General features: G+C 37.4%; 3 protein-coding genes across 6 annotated transcripts; all 3 read left to right on the plus strand.

Annotated features, from left to right (window-relative positions):
* The first annotated feature begins 331 nt into the window (after positions 1-331).
* Positions 332-4495, plus strand: TTN9 (titan9). 3 transcript variants are annotated; one of them, XM_011073756.3, is made up of 9 exons: positions 332-456; positions 637-684; positions 772-841; positions 2071-2161; positions 2245-2306; positions 2669-2943; positions 3018-3048; positions 3126-3257; positions 4145-4495. In XM_011073756.3, the coding sequence occupies exons 2-9, from the start codon at positions 637-639 to the stop codon at positions 4324-4326; spliced, it is 891 nt and encodes a 296-aa protein (XP_011072058.1). In that variant the 5' UTR covers positions 332-456; the 3' UTR covers positions 4327-4495. The 3 variants fall into 3 exon arrangements, with proteins under 3 accessions (XP_011072058.1, XP_011072059.1, XP_011072057.1); XM_011073757.3 differs by having other exon boundaries at positions 367-504; XM_011073755.3 differs by having other exon boundaries at positions 370-552.
* A 647-nt stretch (positions 4496-5142) lies between these two features.
* On the plus strand, positions 5143-14618 carry DUO3 (Homeodomain-like superfamily protein). 2 transcript variants are annotated; one of them, XM_011073759.3, is made up of 10 exons: positions 5143-5284; positions 5602-7212; positions 7316-7679; positions 9025-9109; positions 9361-9417; positions 9499-9558; positions 9634-9852; positions 11783-12024; positions 12109-13327; positions 13827-14618. In XM_011073759.3, the coding sequence occupies exons 2-10, from the start codon at positions 5688-5690 to the stop codon at positions 14343-14345; spliced, it is 4290 nt and encodes a 1429-aa protein (XP_011072061.1). In that variant the 5' UTR covers positions 5143-5284; positions 5602-5687; the 3' UTR covers positions 14346-14618. The 2 variants fall into 2 exon arrangements, with proteins under 2 accessions (XP_011072061.1, XP_011072062.1); XM_011073760.3 differs by having other exon boundaries at positions 13807-13969.
* Positions 14619-14745: 127 nt separating this feature from the next.
* On the plus strand, positions 14746-16832 carry LOC105157352 (pentatricopeptide repeat-containing protein At2g13600-like). The gene has a single exon (XM_011073761.3). It carries the CDS (start codon positions 14935-14937, stop codon positions 16744-16746), a length of 1812 nt encoding a protein of 603 aa, XP_011072063.1. The 5' UTR covers positions 14746-14934; the 3' UTR covers positions 16747-16832.
* Positions 16833-17709: the final 877 nt, after the last annotated feature.

The following is a 17709-nucleotide window of genomic DNA, read 5'->3' on the forward strand; positions in this document are numbered from 1 at the left end:
AAAAGTATAGAGGGATAAATTGCTATATTTTTTTCATAGGGAGGTAATGTGTTTATTTTCAATATCATATAGGGGGTAAATTGCTATTCACCCTATAAATTTTTGTAGATTAAAAAAATATATAAATAATGTTGAAAAAAGAAAAAATGACTATAAAGGTAGTTATTAAAAATGATAATAGACTAAGAGAGTTAAAAAAATAGTTAATTATTTTAAAATTATAAAAATAAATGATAATAAAATTAAAATATATAAACCATTTGGATGGTTTGTAAATAAAAAAAGGTTAGAAATTGTGACTTTATTCTGAATATTAAATTGGAATTATCCCTTTATTAAAAAAAAAGTGTGTATATATATAGAAAGGGGGGCGCAGGAGAAAAGAGTTTGGATTCAAATTATCTCCGCCGCGAAAACCCTTCCCACATCAAATTCGAAACTTGATGCGCTGTTCAGGCCTCTCTCTCTCTCTCTCTGGAGCATTTGTTAATTGATGTAGAAAAAGCATGTTTTACCTGTCCTTCAGCATGCTTTAAATTCGTGATGCAGCTGGTGTTTTGAAAATCTGAGTTCGTGGAGTTTTTGTGCTCTCGTTTCTGATCTGAATCTCACTGCTTTTTTTGTTTACTGATTTAGATGGAGGCGCTTTACGCCAAGCTCTACGACAAATACGCCAAACTCAAGGTCTTTCTTTGTTTGGTTGTACCCGTATATGTGTATATTGTGTTCTGGAGTTGAGGTTTTTACTTCCTTTTTCTTTTTTTCTTGCAGAAGGACAAAGAATCTCAGTTTGACAAGCTCAATCATGATCAAGAAGTGAAATTCTTGAATTATGCCGCTGGTATGGTATCGATGTGGACATTTTTCCTTGTTAAAAGCTCAAGCATTTTGTGTCTCGCTTTTGCAAGTTCAAAACGTGAAATCCATGAATTGCAGTTGTTGCCCGCTTTAAAAGCTCCATGCATTTTTTGTATGCTTTTGTGGAACTTCAGTCCCATAGCTGCTAACATGTCTCAGTTTTTGTGCTGACATGTGAAATCCCTATACCATGTTACTTTATAATCACTATTGTGCTCGAAAATGTATAAGATGTCTTACAACCTCTGATTGGGTAATCGCGTCCTGCTTTCCTATATTCTGGTTGAAAGGGAAGAAGAAAGATGAGTTGTGTGTTTAGTGGAATGTCTTTGTCTGAAGAAAGAATGCTCTATTAATTTGCTATTGGACAATATCTCTTGTAAATAGTTACACCCATGGGTTCAGATTTGTATATAATCATAGCTCAATGTTGTGTATGTGTACTTTGTGTATCGATAGTTCATGACATAACTGCAAAAACAAATAGTGTTTATTCTTTGTGACTCTGTCTCAACCATTGCTGGTCTTTTGGGATATTACTTAGCTTGGTGTTTTATTGTTTTGCTTCTTTAGATGCAATTGAGCACATTATGTGGTTATCTGGGCATTTGCAGAAATTGGATTACCTTCTTTGTGATAAAGTAAATTAGTCTCTTGAAATTGGATCTAATGCTTGAATGACTTGGCATGAAGAAATCTGGATAAGCTCCTACTTTGGGGATTTTCTAGGGATCGCAAATATATTTTCAACATTGTTGAATTATGGTCTTATAAGCTTGTATGTTCAAGAATGTTTTACCGATTTTTTGGTTATAATTTATTGGCCCCTGGTGCTGAGTACAGTGTTATTCTTATTTTGTCATTGATGTGCTCCAGCATCTATGTTTGTTGTTAGATTTAATTTGGGAACTTCGTGGTGTATCATGGAAACTGCACTATCATACATAAATTGACATATCCAGTAGGAAAAACATAAACATGATTGACATATGCACATGTATCCATCTTTGCAGATTTGGCACCTATATTATGTTTATTTGGTTTCTGATTCATATTTCTATTACAGCACGATGAGTTCCACTTGTTAACTTTTTTCACTATCAGATGATAATTTTGTATCATATAGTAGTGTTCTTTTTTGATTGTGGGGTTGAGACCTCTTCTGATTTCAGTAGAATTTGTCTTAAATGCTTGATATATCCTATAATGCAGCTGCAGATGAAATGATACAGTACTTGAAAACCGAAAATGACAGGCTACAGGGACAAGTTGATGAATTGAAAAGCGAACTGGCTTCTATTAGGTATGCATCTGCGGCAATCATGAAATGGATTAGGTTCTTGAGTTTCTTCTGAAATGTAAACCATACAAATTGTTTGGATGCAGATCTTCTAGTGACGAACAACATATTCACTACCAAAAGCTTTTGATGGAAGAGAGCCAGAAGAGTAAGGAAACAATGTCGTGTAAACTATAGTTTGTAGTGAAAGTAGGTCTCTATCTTCTAATTCCTAATGGTAGTAGTATTGAGCGCTTCTTAGTTGCACAACTTTGGCTAAGGTAATGAGGGATGTCAATCTGAGAAGTCTACCAGTCACACTACATCCATCATGGGGTGGTTATCATGTTATGGACTTTGAATATTTTCCTTTTGACTCCTTCTGCCTCCTTTCTAAGTATTTCAGCCACCTAAATAGAAACGTCTTGCTTGCATAGTAACATTCTTTCATCGCTTGCTATTTTTCCTAAGTTCCATAGTTTACATGCCTGAAGACAATACCTCACAATTTTGCTTCCTATAATCCTTTAGATAAGGAACTCTCAGAAGAAAATGCTAGGCTTCAAAAGCTTGAACATAACGAATGTTCACGCTGTACTATGCATGAGGCAACTGTACATGGACAGCAAAATTCATGTGAAGATACTCGAGGAGATGAAAGGCCTGATAACTCTGTAATGGAGTCGATTAAAAAACGTAAATTTGTGCATACTCCTGATCGCATGATTGATGTGGAGCCTGACCGTCCAGCAGATCAACATGTTTATGGGGACAAAGGCAGTGGCATTCCTCCAATCACCAAGCAGGTTTTTAACTTATATACTTTTAAATTTAAGTGTACATTTTCCTTCTTGCCTGACTTTGATGTATTATGGTGCAGCCTCTTTGCTGTCAGAAAAAGATTAGTTCAGGTATGTGATGAAAGGGAACATATTCTTTTCTCTATCATGCTTCATCCCATGATTCTGACTTGCTGTTCTGATGGTAGGCAGCGATGCCGCAGGCACTAGTTCTGTCAACTGCGTGTTTCAATACCTTGTTGAGTTTGTAGTTGGCATGAAAATCTCCCCTCTTGCTCAAAGCAATGAACTATGTATACTGGCGCATCATCAATCAAGTGGTAATATTCATTTCCAACTTCATGAAATTTGTTTCAGTTTATGGTTGGCATGAAGTTGTCTCATTACTGTGAATTTAGCCTAATACTCATATCCTAGGTGTCTTTGATTCTCATTCTGTGCTGGTTTGGTGGTCACTAATGTTTTTCTATTCAGCTCTATCTACTTTTAGCATGACACAAGGGTTATAGAGACTTAGAAATGATTTGAATTAGAGCATCACTGCAGTTCAGCTACTGCTTTTTGATGGTATAGTTCTGTAAAAGGCATTTGAGCTCTTGATTTTCATACTATAGTCTCAACACTTACCAGTTTTACTGTTTCCCAGTACATGAATAACCTTTGAATCCAAATTTCTGACTTCAAGATGGGTCTGGAATCAAGATGATTGAAATAAGTATTTGTAATGTTTTATGGTTATGGACCCTGTGGGATATCATGTATAGTTGTTAAATAGAGTTTCTGTTGTTTTATCTGGGGGTTAAGTGGAATTTATCTCCCTTTGATATGTGAAGAGCAAATACCTCATTTGAAAAAAGAATTAGCAAATTAGTCTCCCTGTGTTTAAAAAAAAAAAAGCAAATTACCCCTATCAACGGTGTAGATAGGACGAAATTTACTTCATTTTTCAAAACACAGAGGGTAATTTGCTATTTTATTTTTCACAGGGGTTTTTTTACTCATTTATAATATCACAGGGGGTTAAATTGCATTTTTCCCTTTTATCTGGCGTTACCAAGTGAAACAACCTATTGATTTTGCTCAACTTCCATCAAACTAATAATACTAGGTACTGGTATTATGGAGATGATGCTACTTTGTTTGATAATCGTAGTAGACTAATCGTTGATTGCTTCATGTAGTTGAAAAAGATGGTGTGTTATTGCAGGTTATTCTTTCAGCCTGACATGGATAAATACTGGAGGGGGAGAAGTAGAGGTAGTATACCGTGTGTTGTCGTTGGGGACATTCGAAAGAGTTGCACCAGAGTGGATGAAGGAAACGCTGATATTCAGCACAAGCATGTGCAATGTCTTCTTTGAGAGGGTTTCCCGTGTTATCAAAAGTTAGCACTGCTATGGACTTGTTATTTTAATCCTCACCATTGGCAATCATGTTCCAGCCCTAGATAGCATCTTCATTGTACTACTACTAGGAATCACTGTAATTTCCTCACTCACTCTCTTTCTCTGTATAACCCATATCTATGATAAAGTTGGTCTCTGTTTCTTCTGAGTAATTTTTGTTTATATAAGATTAGATATCATAGTCTCATTTTTTGTCAAATTATGAATTTAAAATCTTTTGGTAATTATTTTGAATTATTATAAATACTAGTTAGAACTTTGTGTATTCCTAAAGAAAAAAAAAATAAAAATTATGAATGATTTTATTTAAATTTTGAAATATAAAAATAAATTTAAAATAATTAATAAGAGTAAAAATAGAGAAGTAAATCGAATATAAGAAATTGTTTTGCAAACTAGATTTCTTTAGAAACATGATGATCAATGGTACACTTATCTAAAATAAAACAAAAAATAGAAAATAATTTTATGAAGTATTATTAGATATGAAAATAAAAATTTAAATACACTCAATTATCTAAATTTAAATAAAAATTAAAAAGAAATATTGTATGCAAAAATACACGCTTATCTGAATAATATAGATTTTTAACTTGGAATAATAAAGGGAGTGGGACTAACTAAAATTAATAAAAGGGTTAGATAGTGTAATGTAAATGGTATCTCAAGTTCACTTATTATTATTATACTAATTATGAATGTTTAAAGTTGAAACAATAATGGGGATTTGGAGACATTGGGCCCATTTGATTGCTAATTGAAATGAGACTCTAAAGCCCAAATACGTAGAGAGAAATAGGCCCAACTGACAATGTACTCCGACTCAGCTCAAACCAAGTGGAAGATTGGGCAGCAAATAAAAGAGAAAACGAGAAAAAGGACGACGACGGACACATGACGGGGCAGTTGCTGCGCCTCCTCCTACGACTTCTTCGCCACCGGTATGTCGCTTCTTTTTTTGTCGCGCTTGCTCACCCCACCGCCTACATGTATATGGCATTGTCAAAAGCAGTTTAATTGAAGATGTTTCTGTTGTAGACATGAATAGCATTTTATGTTAGGGCACTACATAACCGATAATTGTTTCATAGGATTAAGTTTTGTATTTTTAACTAAAGGTCTGGAGCTGGGTATCCGCCCTCGACACAACTACTACACCGGTTTCTTTTATCTGAAAAATGTGTTTCTTTTCCCTAAAACATACGAATGAATAATCAATTTGAGTTCACTTGTAACTGATTGATTATTAATTATGCAGCCAGGACCAATTTGTGAAATTTATTAGAGAAAGATTTTTGGATGTGATGCATAGTTAATAGCTTCTGTACCTATCCTTTCATCAAAATGGCCGGTTATTCGACTTCAGTATCTACTGAAGATCAAGTCCCGAATAACCGAGATGATCTTCCTCAGTATGGCAACTTGCCTAAAATATCCGAGCAAAGCCCTTTGCCACATGAGAATGAGGTGGCGGAAGAGGACAAAGAGGGGGATTGTAATGGCTATGAGAATCTGCATGAAGAAGATGACGAGGATGAAGATGCAGATTTCAATCCTTTCCTCAAAGAAACTAATTCTGCTGAAGCTTCTTCAAGCCTGAGTTCTGAAGTTGAAGACTTCGATACGGATATTGCTGATAGTAGCGAAAGACCTTCTCCAATCTTTGAATCCAAGGAAAACCCCAGAGACGCTGCGAAAGATTGCCATACTAGTGGAAATGCTAAGCATGGTGAAGAGACAGTAATGCAAAACTCAGTTTCTTCTGGAGAAGTATGTGGAAAGAAGGCTGACATAACTCATCCTACAAATGAGAAAGATTCAGTATTTTGTGCTGAATCTGAAAAGGTATTGCTCTGTGACAAGGAGAATGGGTCGACCAGCCAGACAGATGTGAACAGTGCCACACATTCCAGGAAGCCAATGGTGGATATGGATACTGAGGGTGCCATCTGTATGCGGACAAGGGCTCGTTATTCTCTTGCAAGTTTCACTCTTGATGAACTTGAAACTTTTCTTCAAGAAACTGATGATGAGGATGATCTTCAAAATGTCGATGATGAAGAGGAATACAGAAAATTCCTGGCAGCTGTTTTAAGAGGTGATGATTCCCAGAATTTACAAGAGAATGCAAATGTTGATGATGAAGATGAAGAAAACGATGCTGACTTTGAGCTTGAACTTGAAGAGGCACTGGAAAGTGAACCTGAAGAGATTGAAGAACGGCGAATGACTAGGCGAAATAGACGCCAAAAAGCTTCTCTTGAGCACAGCAAGAAGATTTCAGGACAGTTGAACAGACCACTGCGGCCCCTCTTGCCATTTACGTCAATTGGATCTTTTTCAGCTTTTGATGGGAAACATCTCACCCAGAACATTGCTCCATCCTATGTGCCTCCTGTAAATAATGGCTTGACCTGTGGATTTACTCCACATCAGATAGGGCAGTTGCATTGTCTGATTCACGAGCATGTACAACTACTTATTCAGGTGTTCTCTATCTGTGTTCTTGAGCCTGTTAAAAGTCATATTGGTGCTCAAGTTAAGGAATTAATTGTTGAGATGCTTAGAAAACGCGATCAAGTATTGACATGGAGAACGGTTCCATATCCGAGCTTTTGCTTCTTACCTCCATATGTTCATCCATCAGTCCCCGATGAGCTTCAGAAAATGTTGCCACCGAATGACAGCAATAAAAGTGCAGAGCAAATGTCTGATGGAAGACACAAGCATCTACCTGATGAGCAGGCACGCACTTCTCAGGCTCTGGAATGCACCTCATGGGTGCCTTACATTTGTGGTCCTGTGCTGTCTGTCATAGATGTAGCTCCACTCAGATTAGTTGAAAACTATATAGATGATGTTACTTCTGGTATGCCATATTGCAAAAATGATCTGTTTGTTGTGCTTTCTGACCTTTGTTTGCTTCTTGTTCTTTATTCTAACTTGCATATTTCTGTAACATGTTTTGGCAGCCCTCCGAACATATGAACGGTATCAAATTGAACTTGGTTTTGAGAATCACTGTCAAAAGGAACCGTTGTTTCCTCTTCATAATTCTCCATGTTCTGCTGAATCCGATGTTCAAGGGGAACTGGAAAACACTCCCCCAGATTCCAGTGCAGTGCTTTCTTCTTCATCCAGCAATCAAATGCCCAAGAAGACAATGGCTGCAACTCTGCTTGAAAAAGCTAAAAGTCAGTCTGTTGCTCTTGTTCCCAAGGAGATTGCTAAATTAGCTCAGAGGTTTTGGCCCTTATTCAATCCTGTCCTTTATCCTCACAAGCCACCTCCTGCTCCGCTTGCTAATCGGGTGCTTTTTACTGATGCAGAGGATGAGTGAGTTGTATGCTTTCTTTTTCTTATGTTTCCTTGCACCATTTGAACATCCGTGAAATTCTGTATGATGATTTATGTATAACAAGGGATGGTGAAATCACTGCAGTTTGTTCACTCATACTGATTGAAGATCCACTTCATAATGTGTCAAAATAGGGTTTTAAACTTTTAGTGCTCGAGACAGGCAAAATATAATTTGTTTGCTCATAAATGATGTGATACTCGTGGTTTTGCACATGACATCTTTTGACCTTACCTATGAGATAATCTTGCTTAACCATGCTATCTGGTGAAGCATCAGGAGAAGGCCTTGTCTTTGAAGTGTGGATGTAGAATTCATATTAAGTTTCTACCAAACGGTCATCGTCCTACATATTTCTCATGGCTTCAATGAACTCACAAGAGTGAGTTTGTCCATAAGTTTAGGAGTTATTTTGTGGTGGCTCTTTGTGCTTTGATGTGGCCCACAGTGATGATGGTTGGTTAGTAAACCTTTCTTATTTCTTTTCCTGAGGTTTATCCAGATCCTCCTTGACAATGAGCTGCTGGAGACTGAATTCGGGCTCCGTTGGTGAAATAAGATCTGCCATTACCTGTTTCTGATTTTGAACCTGTGTCTTTTGAATCATATCTCAATGATAAAACCTTTTGAGAGTATCAATAATGAAATTTCTAAATTGATGGCATTGCTTAAATTATCATCCTTCTCACAAGGCAACAACTTAACAAGTTTCCTCAACTGTTTTTACGGGTGCATGTACAAGATGTAGATCTGGTAAGAGAAGGACATTTTCTGAGTTAATTATGAAAATGAAATAGTTAAATGCCACCTTGTTTCTGACCTCTCCATTATCATTGGCATGATCATAACCTTTTATTCATATCAATATATATGCCGTGCAGCTTCTAGTATGCAGGTCAAGATGGTTGAAAATATTTGCTTCAATGTTCTGTGCTCCTTCTCAGTTGGTTTTTCTGCGACCACGTCTGCATGTGAATCTGTAATTCCAGATTAGGATTAATCCAGAAGGACTCTCTCATGGTCCTATAGTGGCCCGGGTGCAGAGTTCTAGATTTTGAGACCCAGTGGCAGTGCTTGTGATTTTGACTGTCCTTGTAGATATGAATGAAGTGTAGAATCTTCGAAAACAAAAATATGTCCAATTCTTTTTCCTTGCTGTTATATGAACTGATAAGTGACAGAAACAAATATGCATTAGTACTTGTTCAATGAAAGTCTAATATAAAGGATGTTAGCTTGATTATGAAAATCTCCATTTCTCTTGTGCATGACAATTTCTTCTTCTACATCTCACAATTATTCCAAAATGGGACTTGTTTGCAGATTATTAGCATTGGGGTTGATGGAATATAATACTGACTGGAAGGCCATACAGCAACGATTTCTTCCTTGCAAATCTAGGCATCAGGTGAAGTATTTTAGTGTACATAAATTGAAGCCTGAAAATTTTGTGTCAGCAGTTTGATTATTAGGCATTGTGGGAACATGTGTGCCTAGAATTTAATGAATGTTTTCTCAAAAAAAAAAAAACAAAAAAGAATTTAATGAATGTGATGATTTTCATGTGAAGGTGATTGACAATTTCCTCTTCTTGTCTTGAAGTTCTTTGACAAGAAAAGTTCATTCTAATTCGATAAAGTGTTATATGCTGTCAAGCAGATATTTGTGAGGCAGAAGAATCGTGCATCATCAAAAGCGCCGGAAAATCCCATAAAGGTGTGATTATTTCTGATTGTACATCAAGTGCCTCTGAATCATTCATCATCTTAAAGAAAAATTGCTTGTTTTATCTTGTAGGCTGTACGGAGGATGAAAAACTCCCCCTTGACTTCTGAGGAGATTGCACGTATTGAACTGGTAAGCTTCAGTGATTAATATAGAGCAAAGTCTCATTACCATTCCTTTTCCAATCACATATCCATCTATATTCAGGGGTTGAAAAAGTTTAAGCTCGACTGGATATCAATATGGAGATTTTTCGTTCCTTATAGAGATCCTTCTTTGCTTCCAAGGCAGTGGCGCATTGCTTCTGGCACACAAAAATCATATAAATCTGATGAAAACAAGAAAGCGAAGCGACGCTTATATGAACTAAAAAGAAAAACTAGCAAGCCTTCTCCATCAAATTGGCAGTCGTCATCCGAAAAAGAGGTATACTTGCATTGGATTTCTGCTGTTGTAAATCCATGTTGCCTTTGGGATGGATTTCCTTTATTTGTAGAATAATGAGTTAGTTAGAAGATTAATATGCTGTTATGTTTTATCAATAATTTATTTCCTTCTTTTTCTTATATAACAATCATCCCACTTCCTCTTGCACAATGATTGATGCTAGGAAATATATTATTTTAACCAGCAAATCATCTACACATAATGGATCCTTTCTTCTGTACTTTGACATATTTGGACTGTTTGGTTTTAGTCATAATTGTCCAGAAACCACAGAGCTTCAAAATATTGTTTCATCTACCCTTTATGTTTTTATCTCATGGGTTCATGATAGTGTTTTTAGTACTTGATGTAAGCTCAGGCCTCCAGAGCATAGATATAGAATAAAACGGTCGCCTATGAGTTTTAAAGAACTTCTTAAATGCAATATTCTAGTCAAATTTATTCATCTCCTTCATCTATTTTCACCACATTCTAGTGGATTGTTAGCTGATGATGTTAATGTTATGTCTTTATCTGTTTATTGCTGGCTCACCTTGCTTTCCAGCTTATGGTTTGGCAACCCTGGTGCCACCAACAATAACTTTAATTACAGTGAGGTCGACTGCCATAAATAATGTACTTGCTTTTGATAGTTTAACTCAATACCTATAGGATTCAATTGAAGGTATCTGCAATTTCATGGATCTAGGTTGAGATGCTGTTAAGTATCAGCTGTTTCAATGTTTGCATCTCAAAATATTTAATGCATTTTGAAATTCTTCTAATAAAAATATCTGCAATTTCCTATGTCTCTAGAATCCCAAAGCTTGTTTCGACTATACAGTTCTCCTGTTAAACTTACTCCATGGAGCATGATAGTGTTAAGAATAATCGTTAGTGGACTCAAATACTCTCATTGTAGTGATTTTTATTTGTTAAAGAGACCCTTTTGTTTCTCTTGCTGCTGGGAACATGACCTGGATCAATTTGAATTTGATTTATCATGTGTCACTCGATTGTCTAAACTTTAAAGCCTATCAGAGGTTCCTCATTTCTCCCTTTCCTATAATGGTTACCCTCATATAATTTGCTAACAGTAGGTTTGTTCAGAGTCCAAACTCATGTTTTTCTTTCTGGTTTTGTTTCACGTTGTATATGATACCTGCATTGAGTCTCCAACAAGAGAATAGGTTTTGATCTGTCAATGCACATATTGGATGTTTTTTCAGGTCACATCTTAATCATAAACATAAGCCAAATGCTTCTGGACCATACACATACAGAATAAGATTTTATTGGGAGGAGGACCTGTTACGGTGTTTCTAGTCCTTGATCAATTAGCCGATGTTTTACTTAGTCTTTGGACCCACTTTCAGGTGTTATTAAAATTGGTGAACTACAGGATTTCAGCTTTCTGACCACAGAGAAGTCTCTTCTTTGTTTCCCAGCTGATCACCATTTCAGAGTTGATTCTTTCTTTGCCATTGGTTTCTGGATTTTTGCTGTATCATGAGATTGAAATGTAATGCTATTTTTGCTTCTTGCCTGGTTTTCTTCTGGCAGATTTATCTCTATTCTTGCCTGGTCTTTCTTTCAGCAATGCTATCTTTGCTTCTTACATGGTCAGGCCGATGAAGTAATTGAGGAAGTACGTGACTGGACAGACTGATATCTATGAGTTATAATTGACAAAATGAGTGCATTAAGGATAGATATTTCAAACATGGTTTATCTTAGTGGTGTTGTGGTTAGATAACTGGACAAAAATTGTGTATACTTTTTCTTTACATGTATGAAACTTTGATCTGCTTTCTGCATAGAATTTTGTACTTTAATCTTTGTGATGTTTTCTCCCATGAGTATAGAAATTCGGAGGGGCATTTCTTTCATTAGGAACTTGTATTTACTAAGAAAAACCTGTAATTTGTAGGGCGATAGCACCGATAATGCCGTTGAAGATAATAATAGTGGAGATAATCACATGGACAAGGAAGATGAAGCATATGTTCACGAGGCATTTTTGGCAGATTGGAGACCGGATAATAACATTTCTTCCAGTTTCTCCAGTCATCCGCCCTCTCAGGAGGGCTTTCAAGCCAGAGAACAAAATGATTCTTCTGGATCTAGGGATGTCCTACCCCAATACTGTTCCAAGTCTTCAGCTACCATAAGGTAAGACCCTGCTCCTGCCACTTATGTTTCTTGGATTTTAGTATTGTGTTCTTGTTGCACTAAACTGGTTTAGTGACCTTCAAGGCCGGCCCATTCTCAAGTAGTCCTGCGGCCATATCGAGCTCGTAGACCAAATAGTGCACGCCTGGTGAAATTAGCTCCTGATTTGCCTCCCGTAAATCTTCCTCCATCAGTTCGGGTTATGTCGCAGTCAGCCTTCAAAAGCTCCCAGGCAGCCGCCACAGCAAAGGTTCCTGGAATTGCTTCGAGAATTGGTGGTATGGTGGCAGAAAATCGAGGTCCACATGCTGGAACCACCACGAAGTCAGTAGTTGGCTCTTCTGTGACATCTGGACTGAGTAGGAATAACTATCTCAATATAACTGCTCCTTCTCAGCACGCAAATCAGTCTGAGGTCTTAATTGAGAATTGTGTAGCGGAGAGAGGTGACTCTGATCTCCAGATGCATCCTTTATTATTTCAGGCGCCTCAAGGTGGTCATTTGCCTTACAATCCAATGAACTTCAGTACCAGCACGTCTAGTTGTTTTACTTACTTGCCGGGGAAGCAACCACAACTCAGTCTGAGTCTTTTTCATAATCCTCGGCATATAAGAGATGCTGTGAACTTTCTTAGCAAGTCATCTAAAACTCCAGAAAAAAAGGCGTCATCTTTTGGCGTGCACTTTCATCCACTTTTACAAAGGGCTGATGATATGGAGACAGACTCCGTGGCTGCACATCCTGATGTAAGGAGTCCGTCTGGTGCATTATCAAGGAAAAGACAAACTTTAATTCAAAATCATTGTTCCTCCTCAAGTAAGACAGCCATAGATGGGAGTTCAAGTGCTTCAGATACAAAAGGGGCAAGCCTTAGTGGAAAGGTTAATGAACTGGACTTAAACATTCGCCTGACTTTCACATCGAAGAACCAAGAAGGTGTTGGGAGCAGAAATCTTACTCCATGTAGTGCTGGAAGATCCCTAAGCACTCCTGTGTCTGGAATCATAGAATCTGAAAGTGCAAAAGATTCTAACAAGAAGAGAAATTCAGGCCCGGATGGGGTCGGTGAGGAGCATGAGTCAGGTGTCTTTGCACTGGTTACATCCAGAAACAAAGGAAGTAATAAAGTCTCTGATGACATGCGGGATGAGTCCATTCATGAAATTATAATGGAACAGGAAGAGTTGAGTGACTCTGAAGAAGAATTTGGGGAAAATGTTGAGTTTGAGCGTGAGGAGATGGCTGATTCGGAAGGAGAAAGTACATCTGACTCAGAACAATATGTCAACATACCAAATGAGGTATTGTTCCTAACTTTGTCAATCAATTGACTCTAAAATTATGAGAGGAATACTTTTTCTTCAGTAGATCCGCGCCCTCTAATTTAATCTCCTAGATGTTATTTTTGGCATATCTAGTTTTGTTTCTGTTTTCTTGTTAGCTTAGATACAAGGGCTGCTAGTTTCTTCCAGCTTTTTGTCTTGCTTCATTTGCTTGTTTATTAGTTTTGGGACGGATCTGTTTCATAACATACACCTATGATTTATTGTGCTGTATACTAAGCATTTCTCTAACAACTCTTTTCTGATTGATCTTATTCTTCTTGCAAAAGTATTTCGTTCATGGAGCCATCCACTGTTTTTGTTGATCCGTTTAACGCTGCTTTGGCTTAATGGTAACAAATTGTCATAGTTCAAATGGCTGCTTAGATGCACTCCAAGGGCTCTATAGATCTCTGAGTTCTATCTTTACTTTAGTACATCTCACTAATTTCAAACAGTTTCTGCTAAATGTTTTCAGGAAGTGCAGCTGGATGAAATGGATGCAGATATTGATAATTGTCGGGAGGTAAATAGCCAGGACAGCCGTGTAGGCAATACATGTAGCACATCAGATGGGCGCTTGGTTGGATTGGAGTTGGCTGACAGAAGGGTTAATATCAAGCCCAATGTTCCATCTTTGAATCTGAATTCCTGCCCTCCAATTTCCCCACATTCGAACCCCAAGAAAGGTGTGGGCGGGTATGAATTTGGACCTTTTGGTACAACTGGAACATTTATCCAGAATCAACTTCCTGTTGGTTCAAAAAGATCTAGCAAGCATATAAAACCAGGTGCAGGTCATATGCAGAAGCGTGCTAAGGATGCACCAGATAATACCGGTCCAAGTTCTGGTGACGTCTTACCAAGAAACTCCAGAAAACGTGTCTGCCGATCAAATTCTACTTCAAGCAGTGGTGTGTCTGGAAAAGGAAATCCAAGTCCGAATATGGACACAAGTACAGAAAAGTTGAACGTTAATACAGATGAATTCGGTTAGGTGATACACATTTATAACTAATAGTATGTGAAGGATCAGGTTAAGGACTGCTGCAAATAGTCATTTAGACCTTTGTACTTAAGATTGACAAAATCATCAACTTACATCGTGCTTTGCCATTGTTGAACAGAGGGGAAAAGGGAAGGTTACGTCTTTGCGCTTCTTGGAATGGGGAAAGAGAAAAAGAAATTAAAAATGTGCATATCTGGGTAGTATAGAGTTTTAAATTGTAATTATCTGAGTTTATTGATTATTTTTTGTCATATTTAATTACTCGAACGTCTCTTGTCTTGTTTAGTTGTTATATATTCACGGAACTCTGCTATAAACTTAGCTATGTATTCCTCTCCACATTATTCTAATGAATTTTTCGCAGGTAAAATTGGGAAGTAATTGAGAGTTCAAAATGAAGCTTGATATACAGAATGAAAAGTCAATTATTAGTACTACCATTATGTAATAAGATTCTTTGGTGGAATATATATGCCGTACAATTGGGGTATAGTTTTAAGAAAATTGATCAATCACAGAGCAAATGTATGATTTGACCAAGTAACAATTTTTCTAATGTAGATGTAATCTGAAGTACATGACTTATTGGGCAAAATGTGAAAGGAGTATTTGTAGACACTCTCAGATAGGTAGCTATTTACAGAGAAACTTGAGACTGATGCTGGTTTCTCACCTCAAGAAGATTCATACTGTAACTAGCAGCTATGCCTGTGCTAGCATTCTGCGGGAATGCGTGCAGACTTTAAACTTAAGAAAAGCAAAAGCAATCCATGCAAACCTCATCAAGGGATCCACGTTTGAGTCAGATTCTTTGTTCATGCACAACCATTTGATGAATGCATATGTGAAATTGGGGGATGTCGAGAACGGTCTCCAGTTGTTTGAGGAAATGCCTGAGAAGAATGTGGTGTCATGGACGGTGCTCATTGCGGGATTTGTGCACAAGGGTTTTCCTACTAAAGCAGTTTCCCTGTTTTCGGATATGCACAGGAGTAGAGTTAGGCCGAATGAGTATACTTTTGTGAGCATGCTCCATGCGTGCTCTTTTGCAGAGAGTGTGGACTTGATTTGTGCCTTTCAAGTTTACGCTTTGGTAATTAGACTGGGATTTGTTAGTAATATGTATTTAGTGAATGCATTTTTGACTGCTTTGATAAGGCATGGTATGTTGAGTGAAGCTACGCAGGTGTTTGAAGGGTGTTTGGATAAGGATATCGTGTCATGGAATGCCATGTTTGATGGTTTTTTGAAATATAGTTGTGATGATATACCAGGATTCTGGCAAAGGATGAATAGTGAAGGGATAAAACCAGATGAATTCACTTTCGCTACTGGTCTTACGGGGCTGGCAGAACTATCCAATCTTGAAATTGGATTGCAAGCTCATGCACTCCTTGTGAAATCCGGTCACGGGAGTGAAAGATGTGTGGGGAATGCCTTGGTTGATATGTACTTGAAAAATCAAAGGCTGACTGATGGTCTTCGAGCATTTGAGGAGATCCCTATGAAAGATGTGTGCTCTTGGACTCAGATGGCAACAGGGTGTTTGAATTGTGGGGAGCCTATTAAGGCACTTAGAGCAATCAGTGAAATGAGGAAGGGTGGTATTAAGCCCAACAAATTTACTATTGCGACAGGGTTTAATGCGTGTGCCAACTTGGCAAGTTTGGAGGAAGGGCAGAAACTTCAAGGCCTTATGATTAAACTCGGGGATGATCTTGATGTATGCGTGGATAATGCATTACTCGATATGTATGCAAAATGTGGGTGTATGGATGAGGCATTGAGGGTTTTCAGATCAATGGCTGAACGTTCTGTGGTTTCATGGACAACGATGATTATGGGGTATGCACAAAATGGACATTCTGATGAAGCTCTCCAGATTTTCGAAGACATGAAGCTGGAAGGAGCAATGCCTAATTATATTACTTTCATATGTGTGCTATATGCATGCAGCCAAGGAGGACATATCGATACTGGACTTAAATTTTTTACTTCCATGAGTCGTGATTATGGTATTATTCCTGGAGAAGATCACTATGTTTGCATGGTGAATCTTCTTGGCCGGGCAGGACGGATTAAAGAAGCAGAAGAATTGATCTTAGATATGCCATTCAAACCAAGTGTTCTTATTTGGCAAACCTTGCTTGGTGCTTGTCGGCTCCATGGGGACGTGGACACAGCAAAACGTGCAGCAGAACATGCATTTGCTATCGATGAGAATGACCCTTCAACATATGTGCTATTGTCCAATACATTTGCTGAGTTTGAGAATTGGAGCAATGCGGGAACATTGAGAAAATGGATAGAAAATAGGAATATCAAGAAAATGCCTGGTTCCAGTTGGCTTGAAATAAACCAAGATCATTCAAATATATGGGGTTGCTAAAATGGACCCAACATGTGGATGTCCAGAACAAATTCCTCTATTGTATCTGTTAGTTAATTTTTTGAAACATGATCCATTTTTCTAAACTTGAACAAGTTGTTTCCTGCTAAACTTATTAGACATCACACTGTCAAGATACGAGGGTAGAGGTCTCATCTACACAATTGTAGGCCAACACCACACATAAATGGTGTTCAACACTTAGCATCATCAAGATATCACTCCATTAGTCAACTCAAAAAATGCAGTCACATACTTTTATTCAGACACAGATTAGGAAGAATTGAGTAGATACACCTTTTGTTCCATTTCTATTTCAATTATCAATTCCAAATTAATCTTGTAAGTTCTAATCAAAGATATTCGAATAGAACAAGTCTACATTATCCCCTCTTCAGCAATAGATGTTGATTAGCGGGCTTTGAATAGAATCTGATTACTATCAAATCCAAGCAAAAAAAAAAGAGAAAGGTACTTTGAAGGAACAAATCCAATGATTTTACATACTGAAGTTGCATTAGGACTAATGAACATTGGAACAAGTATTTCAAAATTCAAATCCATTTAATTTATTTGTCATTTTACTATGAGATCAAATTCTTTAATAATTATATAAAAATATTTTTCAAATTATTATGATTGACTTCAAAATCTAATCAAAATCTTTAATGTGGGAATGAAGGTGGTGGGTTGTTGGAGGACAGTGAGAAATGTGGAGATAGGGTTTTGGGGAAGGGTGAGAGGTTGAGGAAGTCTGCATTGTCGGAAAAATTTAGTCAAAATTTTTAATGGTGATGGGGATGAAGGTGGTGGGGTGTTGGAGGACGAAGAGGAATGTTCCGCCACGGTTTTAGGAAAGAGTGAGAGGTTGAGCAAGTTTGCGTTGTTGGTATGGGAGGATGAGAAAGAGGTGAATTGATTCATATTCGAATTGATTTGGGAATTTATTTGGTGGAAAAAGAT

Source organism: Sesamum indicum, linkage group LG3 (assembly GCF_026168435.1).
Source record: "Sesamum indicum cultivar Baizhima isolate 11 linkage group LG3, ASM2616843v1, whole genome shotgun sequence".
Taxonomy (NCBI): domain Eukaryota; kingdom Viridiplantae; phylum Streptophyta; class Magnoliopsida; order Lamiales; family Pedaliaceae; genus Sesamum; species Sesamum indicum.

Coding starts and splice junctions, on each gene's coding strand:
- TTN9 (XM_011073755.3), top strand. Junction 685..771: donor ACAAATACGCCAAACTCAAG/GTCTTTCTTTGT, acceptor TTTTTCTTGCAG/AAGGACAAAGAATCTCAGTT. Junction 3,258..4,144: donor GGCGCATCATCAATCAAGTG/GTAATATTCATT, acceptor GTGTTATTGCAG/GTTATTCTTTCAGCCTGACA.
- DUO3 (XM_011073759.3), top strand. CDS start 5,688: ATGGCCGGTTATTCGACTTCAGTATCTACTGAAGATCAAGTCCCGAAT. Junction 9,559..9,633: donor AGATTGCACGTATTGAACTG/GTAAGCTTCAGT, acceptor ATCTATATTCAG/GGGTTGAAAAAGTTTAAGCT. Junction 13,328..13,826: donor ATGTCAACATACCAAATGAG/GTATTGTTCCTA, acceptor AAATGTTTTCAG/GAAGTGCAGCTGGATGAAAT.
- LOC105157352 (XM_011073761.3), top strand. CDS start 14,935: ATGACTTATTGGGCAAAATGTGAAAGGAGTATTTGTAGACACTCTCAG.